Raw genomic sequence first — 13,170 nt, forward strand, 5'->3', positions numbered from 1 at the left:
CCCTGTTGCCCCGTACACGAAGAATGCCTTACACTGATTGGTTGGTGATGGGAGGGGGCGGTGCCACATCGCCACAAATCATTTTTTGATTGGTTGATTTGTCTGTAACTCTGTTGTTGTCGTTTTTTTAATGTACAATAACAAACAAGGCATTTTGTACAAAAAACATCATAGACATAGTATCAAAGGGAAAAGTGCATGAACAAATAACATGAAATACAGTAAATAAAATAAATAACCTGGTCATGTTGAGTATGTTGAGGGTTATATTTGACCAGGTTTAAGAGAACCTCAAAACCTACACCCCAGCCCGCCCACTTCGCTCTGCATCGGCAAACCGGCTCGCTACCCCCTCACTGAGAGGATCGCAGAGGCACTTACAGAACTCGAGACTGTTCACTGTCCTCGCTCCCAAATGGTGGAACGAGCTCCCCATTGACATCCGGACAGCGGAAAGCCTCCACATCTTCCGCCGCCGACTAAAAACACATTTCTTCCGACTCTACCTCGACTAAGACGATAACGACGACGGAAAAAAAAAAAAAAAAAAAAAAAAAAAAATCGCACTTATGACTAGCACTTCATAGTTTGATTTACTTGAAGCTCTTACTTACTTCTAGCTCTTATTTGTACCCAAATGTTTAAATGCACTTATTGTAAGTCGCTTTGGATAAAAGCGTCTGCTAAATGACATGTAATGTAATGTAATGTAATGAACCTGCTGGTTAACACACACACACACACACACACACACACACAGAGTTTTCATGATTGTGACTCCTGGCTGTTTCAGTGTGAACCAGAAACCTTTGTTTTTCATTCACTGACAGAATGAAAGAGAAGAAGCTCAGACACAGACGGTGTCATCACATGTAGATCATCAGCAGCAGAAGATCGTCAGTGGACGTAGAAGAGACAAAACCTCGGCGTGAAACTCTTCACTTTGCTCAGATCAGCGAGCAGAGAAGAGCTTTCAGAGAAGTCATGACTCAGCAAAACCTGAGAGGTCATGATAGTCTACGATGTCATGTTTGATTCAGTCCAAAGCTGTGAAAAAAACACAGAATACACCTGAAGTGGGACAATGCATCATGGGTAATGTCATCATACACAGTCTTCAGGACAGGGGGCGCTCTACCCTGTTTAAATAGGTTTGTCAGAGAAGACAGTTTTCTACTGAAGGTCATGAGAGGTGTTTGTTTTTTACAGTGTAGATGTTCAGATTATTTTCACAGTTTTTTAAATTGATAACGTGTACACACACACACACACACACACACACACAGTAACATGCTGAATCAACACACTCTTGTGTAGAAACCTGGAGCTCGTCTGTGAGACTCTGGGATTTTTCAGGTTTGTTCAGTGGTTGTTTGAGGCGCTGTGAGCGCCCCCTGCTGCCTCCATCACTGAGTTCAAATGTCTGATTTTGTCTCTTCACGTTCAGATTGACGTCAGTGACACAAAGTGACCACACGAGGCAGCAGAGGAGCAGCAGCTCCTGGACCATGGTGTGGGAGAGTGAGTGGTTCACAGACGTCTGTGTAACAGCAGCTTCTGCGATGATAAACACAAACAGAGGAGAATCCTGTTGTTTACAAAAAAAACACATTTTGAAGTGAACATCTTTGATTTATTTTCATTTCTACAGCAGTGTCTGTTTTTCCATATTTATCTTGTGATGTTCTATTTGCATATCTCGTCACTAAGTCTTGTCACGTATTGAGTTGCATTTATTTAAGTCTGTGAATGTCTGTTACATCAGCCTCTGCTTCACTGACAGGAAACTTTGAAAAGTCTGAAGCTCTTGAGTTTTTACACCTCATTAAAGTCAGGAAGTTTATTTTTAAACTTCATTAACATTTGAAAAAGTCAAGGGTTCAAGGGTCTGAGACAAACCGGACCCTGAGGGACAGAGACAGAGACAGAGTAAGAGACAGAGTGTGTGTGAAGAACAGCGGCTAATGCTAACAGGTGGTCAGAAAGAGCGTCTTTGTTTGGTCTCTCTCACACACACACACACACACGTCTCCTGAAGCGAGCAGGAAGATAAAGAGTTCCTTGACAGAGGACGGAGGAAATGAGACGATGTCAGCTGCTGGAATGTCTCCTCGTTTCCTGGAGGACAAATTTATGTTTCATTCATCCTGCAAAGACACAGTGAACGTATGAATAATGACTCATCAACGAGTCGCACATAAAAACATCTACGTCACATGATCTCGTCTTTACCACAATTACTACTGGCCTAATCCTAATCCTAATCCTAACACTAACCTTAAAACATGTCTTCATCTTAAAATGTAGTCATTTGTATCATGAGGACTTGATTTTTGTCCCCACAAGGAAGACAAGTCCCCATAATGTCACTGTGTAAACAGGTTTAGGTCCCCACAACATTAGTAATACCTGGGCACACACACACACACACACACACACACATAGGAAGAGGTGACTCAGCAGAAACATTAACTTCAGTTTATTTACACGTTTGAAAATCTGCATATTCTGTACATTCAGTAGTTAGCGGTGAGGAAGACTCGTGTGATTGGGCACATGAGACCATGTGTGACGTGTTTCCCTGACGACCAATGTCTGCTGAGGAACCGACTGACACACACACACACTATAAAACACACACACACACGCATGTACACAAATTCCCTCACACACGCACACAGGTGCACAGACACACACACAGAGATTTTTTAAATGAACCAGACTCAAAGTAAAAGTGACGTTCAAATGACTCAGCATTCATAACCCTGACAACGTAACAAAGAGACGCAGACGTTTGTTTGGAGAAGACGATCTTCACACTTTCACTTTCCTCGACCTGAAGGTCAAAGGTCAAAGGAAACATGAACTGAAAACACCCTCATACAACTTCAGAGTAGAGATTTTTTTTAAATAGTGACTTCAAACATTGTCTTAAAAAATACTTCAGTTCTTCCTCTGATGTACATTAATTGTCATCATTGAAAACCTGTCATTGCAACATAAAATGATTTATTTTTTTTCATTTTGACCCATTTTCCCTGTTTGGTATATGTCATTTCCGCAGTAATCCAGCAGGTGGCAGTGTTGTTGTCCAGTGGAAGCATGTTTACTTCCAGTAACTTACATTGTTATAATAATCAGGACTGATGTAAAGATTAATTCAAGGTTAAAAAAAACAAACAAAAACCTCATTAATTCACAGTTAATATGAACGGGACATTTTTGGCCTTAAGGTGCTGAGAGGGAGTAAAAGACTCGGGTTAATAATCTGTGTTTTTCCTCCAGAGTAAATCATGTAGCACATGGAAAATCCTGCATATTTAACGTACAACGTTGTGCAACTGCGTTTGAAAAAGGAAACATTTAAAGAGTTCAAATGAAAAATTTAAATGATCAGGTCTGAAAGAAATGAAGATTAAAAACAAACGGCTTAAAATGTTAGTTTTTACTTTTCTCCCATAATTCATTTTGTTGATCGTCTTATTCAAATTCATATTTAATGTAAACAGTGAGGGTGAAAATAATCTGGTTTAAGGCTTTAACGCACGTGAATATTTGTAATTAGAAGACAAAGTAAAACAGGATTTAAATGTCTATTTTTAATTGTCAGAATGTTCAGCTGAGTCAGCTGTGAAGTCTTTGAACTCACCGCACAAACAAAAACAACAACAATAAAGTCACAACAAACAGATCCTTATATTATATCCAAACTTTAAATACGTTAAGAAGAGCAGAGATCAAGGCTTAAATAAATCTACAAAAATATCTGTTGTACATATTTACACTGACTGTGTGTGTGTGTTTCAGACAACACACACACACACACACACACAGTTACTCAGAGATTAAAAAAAACACAGTGTGTGAGTGAGTGAGCGAGCGAGCGAGCATGAATTCACTCACTTCAAATGTTCATGACGACATGTGCTTTAAAAACGACAAACACGACGGGATCGATGAACGAGTGAAAGTTTCAGCCTCGAGAATAAAAACTATCGTGTGATTTAATCAGTGAGCGCTTTAATAAAACTCACTCATTCACACCGAGCTTCCTGTTGATGTCTGGACCCGACCAATCAGCAGCAGGAAGAACATTCTGATGATCTCGCATCATTTCAGCCTGAAATCTGATCTGAAATCTGCTGCTAATGTAAAAGTCATTGAGCGCTGACTGTTTCCACTTTCACTAAAGACTTGACGTGTAATAAAATCTCTACCATCTCTGAGTCACACGATCGACGTGATCGTGTGACTCAGAGAGTCTGAGGCTGGCTCTCAGCAGCAGGGGGCGCTGCGATGACTTCTGTGAAGTTTCTCAGTTTCCACGTCATTTTATCTTCAGCAGTGAAGATGAACCAGATTAAATGAAACCAGATTAGACGACAGTTGATTCTCCTTCGGCAGCAAACTGGACCAGTGAAGACGTTAAACTGGACAAAGAGACGCGGACAGACCGTCGCTCAGCGTTTGACTACAGACCTGATGATTGCATAGTCTTCATTCCTGACAGCAGGGGGCGCTACAAAGTCTCCCTCTTCACACGTTGTCAAACTTGTGTTTTAAATAGTCTTTCATGACTTTAGCGACGGGCAGATCGTCCAGCAGCTTCAGACTCTGGAGGCCGATGCACTGACGGGTCTTTATCCGACACAAGTCCTGCAGAGTCCGAGGGTGTCCTGGAAAAACAAAGACTTGGTCAAACACAGTCTCACAATGTGGATTTAGTCACTTAGTCAAGGACAGAGGACAGTGTCCCCGTGGACAGGATGTTGTCCTCGCTGTAGCAAACAAACATGCAATAATGCAAATATTCCCACGATGAAAATACATTTAAAGGAGACATATTATACTCTATTTCTCCAAGTTAAAATAGTTCCCTGGTGTCCTAATGAACATGTCTGTGACATTTGGTCAAAATACCATAAGGATGAAGCGTCATAGCAGTTCAATAACCCTGCTAAACCCGCCCCTTTCAGAACGCTCGGTTTTGTTCCTGGTCCCTTTATATGCAAATGAGACACAGGCAAACACACGCCCACTTCTTCCAGGGGGTTTCTGATTTGTCCTCTTTACTGCGCTCACTCGCTCAGCTCCTGTTCCCTCCCCTCATTCCTCTCCCCCTCCCCCTCCCTCCACTAGTTCTCTGACAATATCAACATGGCAGCGAGAGTGTCGTCACAGGAAGAGACGAAGCTGAACACTGACCAACTGTAAATCAGTTAAAAACACTGTATGTGACTGTATCAGACTGAGTCTGTGCTCCGGTCATGGAGGACGTACTGAACACATATGTTTAATTAGGACGTGTCAGAATGCTCAGTTATGACCTCTATTTGACCTTTTCTTAAACATGTGTAACTAAATACGGCGACCGCTGGCCGCAGTCTGATGTGAAGTGGTGCGAACACACGTTTGCTGACTTTATCCGGCACATTAGCTTCATATATAAATCCTCTGAGTTTGTGTAAAACACTGTGCTCCACGGTGCAGCCACCAACAGCACACTTGTCCCTCCGCGTTGACATAATACCGCTCTTCCTCCCTCGCCTGCACTCTCACATTTTATAGGGACAAGGTGGAGCTAAGGTGGAGCTAAGGTGGAGCTAAGGTGGAGCTAATGTGGAGCTAAGTTGGAGCTCTCCAAGTAAACTTACTGGTGGGTGGTAACATTGGCGGTGAAATGCGCATGCTGCCTTCATAAGCGCAGGGAATTCAACATGGCGTGTCTTATCGCCTATACTTACACTAAGGGGGACCATGAAAACATGACTGAGTATTCTTTTTCCACACTTTGGCGACTGGTAGGGCCTCCAGAGTCCCAAATATAAGTATTGAAATGGTTAAAAAGTTGATTTTGCATAATATGTCCCCTTTAAAGTTCAAACAGAAAGTGACAGACAGCTGTGAACCAGGGACAAGTCAGACGGACAGGTTTGGACACGTGCAGAGGACAGGGGACAAGAAGGAGGCAGAGGATCCGAGGATCTGTGGCGCCCCCTAAAGGGAAAAGCCGGACGTATAAAATTGACAAAATGGAAACATTAGGCCTCGGTTTCCAGCATCATTCATGAAGATTACATCAGGAAAACAAACTTTCTGCACTTTATTCAAATGAAAGTCAATGTTGTCGTCATGACGACGTGGACGTCACAGCTGTGGCTCTCAAAGCTTTTGTGTGAGCGGCAGAAAAGAGCCGGCGGCGTCTGTCACTCAGCGAGGGACGAGTCTTTGATGGCAGCCGTTAATCCAGGTGCTGGAGGTGTCATGTGACCCGTCTGTGAACCAGCTGCTCGCCTCTTTGATATCAAAGACAGAGGAATGTGACCGTTGTTCCCCACGAACAATCGGAAACCCTTCTCATACCCTCTCTGCTTAAGCCCCGCCCACTTCAAACTCTTCATACTAACGCGTGTCATCAGCTGATTTACACAAATACAGGACAATCGCTTCTCTCTGCTGCTATATTTTGTTATCTTACTGCTATATTTTGTTATCTGCTGCTATATTTTGTTATCTCACGTTAATGTATACATAGTCATAGTTTCTGGAAAAAATGTAAACAACATTTCTTATTCTTATTTTATTGTTAATATTTTTATCTCTCTTTTAAAATTGTTATTTATATATTTGTATTTTGCACCAAGGGAGTGGCACCCAAATTTCGTTGTCCACAAAATAACGACAATAAAGGCTATTCTATTCTATTGGTCAGAGACGGACGTCACGGCAACCACGTGGAAAAAACGTCTTCAAAAATATCCGTAAGTTCCAAAATAAGGGTGAGTGACTGGGTGAGAGTGTGTGGTGACAGGGTGAGAGGGTGTGGTGACGGGGTGAGAGTGTGTGGTGACGGGGTGAGAGGGTGACGGGGTGAGAGTGTGTGGTGACAGGGTGAGAGTGTGTGGTGACGGGGTGAGAGTGTGTGGTGACGGGGTTAGAGTGTGGTGACAGGGTAACGGGGTGAGAGTGTGGGGTGAGTGTGGTGAAAGGGTCGGGGGTGAGAGTTTGTGGTGAGAGTGTGTGATGACAGGGTGAGAGGGTGACCGGGTGAGAGTGTGGTGAGAGGGTGACAGGGTGAGAGTGTGTTGAGAGGGTCACGGGGTGAGAGGGTCGCGGGGTGAGAGTGTGGTGACAGGATGAGAGTGTGTGGTGACGGGGTGAGAGTGTGGTGAGAGGGTGACAGTGTGAGAGTGTGTGGTAACAGGGTGAGAGTGGTGAGAGGGTCGTGGGGTGAGAGTGGAGAGAGTGTGGTGACAGGGTGAGAGGGTGACGGGTGAGAGTGTGTGGTGAGAGGGTGACGGGGTGAGAGTGGTGAGAGGGTCGCGGGGTGAGAGTGTGGTGACAGGGTGAGAGTTTGTGGTGACAGGGTGAGAGTGTGTGGTGACAGGGTGAGAGGGTGACCGGGTGAGAGTGTGGTGAGAGGGTGACAGGGTGAGAGTGTGGTGAGAGGGTGAGAGGGTAACGGGGTGAGAGTGTGTGGTGACAGGGTGACGGGGTGAGAGTGTGTGGTGACGGGTGAGAGTGTGTGGTGACAGGGTGAGAGTGTCGTGACAGGGTGAAAGGGTGACAGGGTGAGAGTGTGTGGTGACGGGGTGAGAGTGTGTAGTGACGGGGTGAGAGTGTGAGAGGTAACAGGGTGAGAGTGGTGAGCGGGTAACGGGGTGAGGGTGTGGTGACGGGGTGAGAGTGTGTGGTGACGGGGTGAGAGGGTGACGGGGTGAGAGTGTGGTGAGAGGGTGAGAGTGTGCGGTGATGGGGTGAGATTGTGGTGAGAGGGTGACAGGGTGAGAGTGTGTGGTGACAGGGTGAGAGTGTGTGGTGAGAGGGTGACGGGGTGAGAGTGTGTGGTGAGAGGGTGACGGGGTGAGAGTATGTGGTGACGGGGTGAGAGTGTGTGATGACAGGGTGACAGGATGAGAGTGTCGTGACAGGGTGACGGGGTGAGAGTGTGTGGTGACAGGGTGAGAGGGTGAGACTTACTGGTGACCTCCTGGAGGAAGTCCAGACAGGGTCGGCTGAGTCCTGACATGCCAGCAGAAATGTCCACAGGCGTTTGTCCCTCGTAGTTTCTGGAGTTGGTGTCGGCTCCGTACGTGTAGAGCATCTGTGCGCACAGAACATCGTCTCTGAGAGCGGACAGATGCAGCGGCGTCTGACCGTCCTCCAGACGGCCCAGGTTGGTGTCCGCCCCCCTCTGCAGGAACATGCGGCAGTACGAGTGGTTCCCTTTGATGACGGCGTAGCGCAGCAGGAAGCCGTTCTGAATGTCGATGTTGGCACTGTGGTCCAGGAGGATCCGCACGCAGCTGGAGCGCTCGCGGATGATGGCCAGCTGCAGCGGCGTGGTGCCCTTGTCGCTCAGTGGGTCCACCTCGGCCCTGAACTCGAGGAGGAGGCGTACGAAGGTGTCGCGGCCGTAGTGTGCAGCCACGTGCAGCGGCGTCCAGCCGTCGTTGCTTTTAGCGTTTATGATGTCGCTGCGAAACTCGGACTCCAGCATGAGGCGGGCGATGCGTGCTCTGCCGTGCATGGCGGCGTAGTGAAGAGCTGTGAAGCCGCCGATGAAGTCCTTCACTGTGGGGTCAGCTGTGGACACAAGGGGGAGGAGTTTAAGACAAACAGTCAAACACAGGAGGAGAGTGTTTTTATTTTAATAATTCTTTTTCAGTTTCTCAAATGTGAATATTTTCTACTTTGTCATTTTTCAGTTTCTTAAATGTGAATATTTTTTACTTTCTGTCATTTTTCAGCTTCTTACATGTGAATATTTTCTACTTTGTCATTTTTCAGCTTCTAACATGTGAATATTTTCTACTATGTCATTTTTCAGTTTCTTAAATTGTGAATATTTTCTGGTTTCTGTCATTTTTCAGCTTCTTACATGTGAATATTTTCTACTTTGTTATTTTTTCAGTTTCTTAAATGTGAATATTTTCAATTTTCTGTCATTTTTCAGCTTCTCAAGTGTGAATATTTTCTACTTTCTGTCATTTTTCAGCTTCTAACATGTGAATATTTTCTACTATGTCACTTTTCAGTTTCTTAATTGTGAATATTTTCTGGTTTCTGTCATTTTTCAGCTTCTTACATGTGAATATTTTCTACTTTCTGTTATTTTTTTCAGTTTCTTAAATGTGAATATTTTCAATTTTCTGTCATTTTTCAGCTTCTTAAATGTGAATATTTTCTACTTTCTTAAAAGTTAACAAATGTTTACCTCTTTTAACTCTAACATTATAATATTTGAACACAAAAAACTAAAAGGTTTTTAACTCACACAGAAGTGAATGAAAGGCCGTCTTATTCAGTGCAATAACGCCCTCTAGTGTTAACAGTGAGAACCACCAGATGAAGTAAGGCTTCAGCAGCCAGAGGGACAGAAACTGACCTCCGTGTTCCAGAAAGACTCGCACACATCTCTCTTTTCCTTTGGCGGCAGAGAAGTGGAGCAGCGTCCAGCCGTTGGCGTCGCGGACTTTGGGCGAATATCCCTGCTCCAGCATTCTCCTGACCGTGCACACGTCTCCGGCTGCCACCGCAGCCTGGATCTGCAGCTCATCGTGAAGCTCAGGGTTCCTTCTGCAGTGATGGTTCAGCATCCTGTCACATGTCGGAATGGGAATGTTCATCTGTACCTAACCGCTGTTAGGAAAAACCAGTCAATACATTCTGTGTTCACGGCAGAACAAAGAGTCTCCTGCCTGTCTGCCTGCCTGTCTGTCACACCTCACCACTGATCACTCACACACATATAAATAATACAGAAGTTTGACAGTATTGATACACTCAGACGCTTGAGACACAACTGTCGTCAGTGAAAACAGCAAAGACAAAAGAATGCAGTGAAGACTCAGGTTGGGGTTCAATCCCAGGCTCTGTGAGTCTACATGCCCATGAGTCACTGGGAAAAGACACTGAACTCCAAACTGCCCCTGACAGCTGTGCACAAGCATGTGAATGAGGGATGCAAAGAATGTGTGAGGGAATGAGTGTGAATGAAAAAAGTGTTGTGTAAAGCTGTTTGAGTGGTCATCGAGTGGAGAAAAGGTTGATATAAACACAGACTATGGATATCCATCTGTCTTCTCCTGATTTATCCTCTACAGAGGGCGCTGTGCCAATCTCAGCTGACATGGGCGGGGTCACACCCTGGACAGGACGCAAACAACTGTGCACTCTCACACGCACACCTATGGTCAAATTAGAGTGTCCACTCTGTCTAAAGCCCAAATCTGCATGTGCTGGGACTTATTTTCTTAAATATGTGAACTTCTCACTGTGACAGCGACAACTCTCAAAAAAAAGCCTTTTTACCTTTTGACAAGCTGATAAGACGGGCTTCTCTTAGTCATGTCGAAGCTGCACCTGTCGTTGTACAGCTGCACTGCCTGCACTCTGTCTGCAGTCTGTCTCACTCTGTCTGCAGTCCGTCTGCACTCTGTCTGCAGTCTGTCTCACTCTGTCTCACTCTGTCTGCAGTCTGTCTCACTCTGTCTGCAGTCCGTCTGCTCTCTGTCTGCAGTCTGTCTCACACTGTCTGCAGTCCGTCTGCACTCTGTCTCACTCTGTCTGCAGTCTGTCTGCACTCCGCCTGCAGTCTGTCTCACTCCGTCTGCAGTCCGTCTGCACTCCGTCTCACTCCGTCTGCCTCACTCTGTCTGCACTCTGTCTCACTCCGTCTGCAGTCCGTCTGCTCTCTGTCTGCAATCTGTCTCACTCTGTCTGCAGTCCGTCTGCACTCTGTCTCACTCTGTCTGCAGTCTGTCTGCACTCTGTCTCACTCCGTCTGCACTCTGTCTGCAGTCCGTCTCACTCTGTCTGCAGTCCGTCTGCAGTCTGTCTGCACTCCGCCTGCAGTCTGTCTCACTCCGTCTGCAGTCCGTCTGCACTCTGTCTGCACTCTGTCTCACTCCGTCTGCCTCACTCTGTCTCACTCCGTCTGCAGTCCGTCTGCACTCTGTCTCACTCCGTCTGCAGTCTGTCTCACTCCGTCTGCAGTCTGTCTCACTCTGTCTGCAGTCCGTCTGCACTCTGTCTCACTCCGTCTGCACTCTGTCTCACTCCGTCTGCAGTCCGTCTGCAGCAGTTATCCTGCAACACAAACAACAACACCACAGTCATTCACAGCTAAACACAACAGTCTGTAAAGATTACATTCACCTGTCCATTATTTACCAACAACAGATTGAAGACATCGTTATATACAGAAAAATAATACAGTTTAAATGAAATGAAAAAGGTCAAATTATAACACGATTAAAGATGAAGTGAACACTTAGTTTTTTTTATCATTATTAATCAGTGCAGTCGATATATCTGACTGATTTATTTCGTTTAAATTATGTATTACACACAAACTTTAACTTTAAATAAATATTTATTTAATATCAGTCTGTCTCCATAATCCACATGTTGTGCCTGAACTTATATTAAATAATTATATACATTTATTGTGTTTCTGAGAACATCTGTCGATACTTTTTATTATTAGTAAGTATAAACTGTGATTTATTTACTTTTTTATTGACTTTTTCATGCACATCAGTTTTTTCAGCCACATTGTAACAGTTTAACTTCCTCTTTCACGTATTTAATATTACTTTAAAAAAATGTAATTGCTATGATCAGAATAAACAAAGTTGAATTGAAAACATACACATGTGGTTCAACAGCACATCCACATGCAGTTAGACTCACAAACAGCTTAATTTCACTGTCTTTAACGAAATATAATGATGTGATTATTTATTATTCACTTTTTCATTATTATTATTATTATTATTTTTTGTATTAATCATAGTCAGGCTGAAGAGTTGGATACATGTATAGACATTTACAGTAAGATAAAAGACATTTCCCATCAAAACTCAGAAGTGACAAAATTCAATGCTATGTGTTGGTTTCTTATCTGCTGCCAAGCAACGAAATTTCGTTGCCAGTTTTCACTGCTGTGTTTTCTGTGCAATGACAATAAAAGGAAGTCTAAGTCTAAGTTCATCATTAAATACATGAACTTTACAAAGACAAACTGCTTCATCAACAACGCTTTAATACCCGGACCTGGAGACTCACACACACACACAGTATACTTGAGTCAAAAATCATGAATGAATGAATGAATGAATGAATGAATGAATGAACTCGGGTCTAAGTGGTTTGATGAAAATCCAGTGGACAATAGAAAAAGCCTTTATTTGCTAACACAAATAAATGAAAGCAAAGCTCGCAGTGATTAAAGTTCAGCAGTCACAGGTGAAACACACGCGTTCACGTGATTAAAACGCGGTTTCACACTTTACACAGAACGCGATAACATTTCAATTATTGATTTAAATCAGAATGTGTTTGTATTTATGTTCACTAGCCTGTTAGCTAACAGGCTAACATACTCACTAGCGTTCGCCTGGCTAAGCTAATGTTGAGGTTTAAACTGCATTTTCGCGCCGTCACTTTCACACAAACAACGAATACTCGGAGTTTAAACGTGTCGGAGCTTCACTGTGACGCGTTTACCCCCAAAAACAACAAGTTTAAAGTAAAACAAAGATTTTACACACTCACAGACGAGGAGCCGACGCTGCTGCGCTCTACCAATCAGTTTCCAGAAGACAACACACGTGACAGCGGCGTCTCTCTCATGTTTGTCCGCTTCAGTCAAACTCTTAAACATCCGCGGGACGAAAACAAACGTTTAAATGTGTGTTTGTGGCGCGCGGAGCATCTTTTAAATCACTCTTTTAAACACACACAAACTCTCTGTGTGTGAGAGACAACAACAACGACATTTCCGCCCATCACACCTTTCACAATAAAAGCGTTGTCACTTCCGCTTCTTCTTCTTCTTTACGGTATTCCTGCGTTAATGTGCACTACCGCCACCTACTGTCTTGAAGTATTTACCGGAGGAAACCATTGTTTACCGAACCATTTAACAACATTTCATCATCATCATCATCATTATCAATATTATTACTATTATTATTATTAATATGATTATTATCATTATTATGTTTATTCTTATTCTTCTTATTCTTATTATCATTATTATGTTTATTATTATTGTTGTTATTATTATTATTATTATTATTATTACCATCATTTTAACAGTTATTTACACACCCACAAAATAACATAAAACAAACACACAAACACAACTGGACATTTATGAGG

The 13,170-nt window shown here is 43.7% G+C and overlaps 1 protein-coding gene across 3 annotated transcripts; it reads right to left on the bottom strand.

The window, feature by feature from the left end:
* Positions 1-2,463: 2,463 nt before the first annotated feature.
* asb7 (ankyrin repeat and SOCS box containing 7) lies at positions 2,464-12,813 on the bottom strand. Of its 3 annotated transcripts, none has more exons than XM_058629950.1 (5): positions 12,562-12,813; positions 10,315-11,091; positions 9,389-9,600; positions 7,981-8,586; positions 2,464-4,676 (listed from the first exon to the last, which is right to left on the bottom strand). In XM_058629950.1, the coding sequence occupies exons 2-5, from the start codon at positions 10,350-10,352 to the stop codon at positions 4,537-4,539; spliced, it is 996 nt and encodes a 331-aa protein (XP_058485933.1). In that variant the 5' UTR covers positions 10,353-11,091; positions 12,562-12,813; the 3' UTR covers positions 2,464-4,536. The 3 variants fall into 3 exon arrangements, with proteins under 3 accessions (XP_058485933.1, XP_058485935.1, XP_058485934.1); XM_058629952.1 differs by having other exon boundaries at positions 9,389-9,642; XM_058629951.1 differs by having other exon boundaries at positions 12,558-12,813.
* Between the last annotated feature and the right edge of the window lie 357 nt (positions 12,814-13,170).

The sequence above is a fragment of the Solea solea genome, chromosome 5 (assembly GCF_958295425.1).
Source record: "Solea solea chromosome 5, fSolSol10.1, whole genome shotgun sequence".
Taxonomy (NCBI): domain Eukaryota; kingdom Metazoa; phylum Chordata; class Actinopteri; order Pleuronectiformes; family Soleidae; genus Solea; species Solea solea.

Coding starts and splice junctions, on each gene's coding strand:
- asb7 (XM_058629950.1), bottom strand. CDS start 10,352: ATGACTAAGAGAAGCCCGTCTTATCAGCTTGTCAAAAG. Junction 9,601..10,314: donor TCTTATCAGCTTGTCAAAAG/GTAAAAAGGCTT, acceptor GACATGTGACAG/GATGCTGAACCATCACTGCA. Junction 4,677..7,980: donor CTTCCTCCAGGAGGTCACCA/GTAAGTCTCACC, acceptor TTGTTTTTCCAG/GACACCCTCGGACTCTGCAG.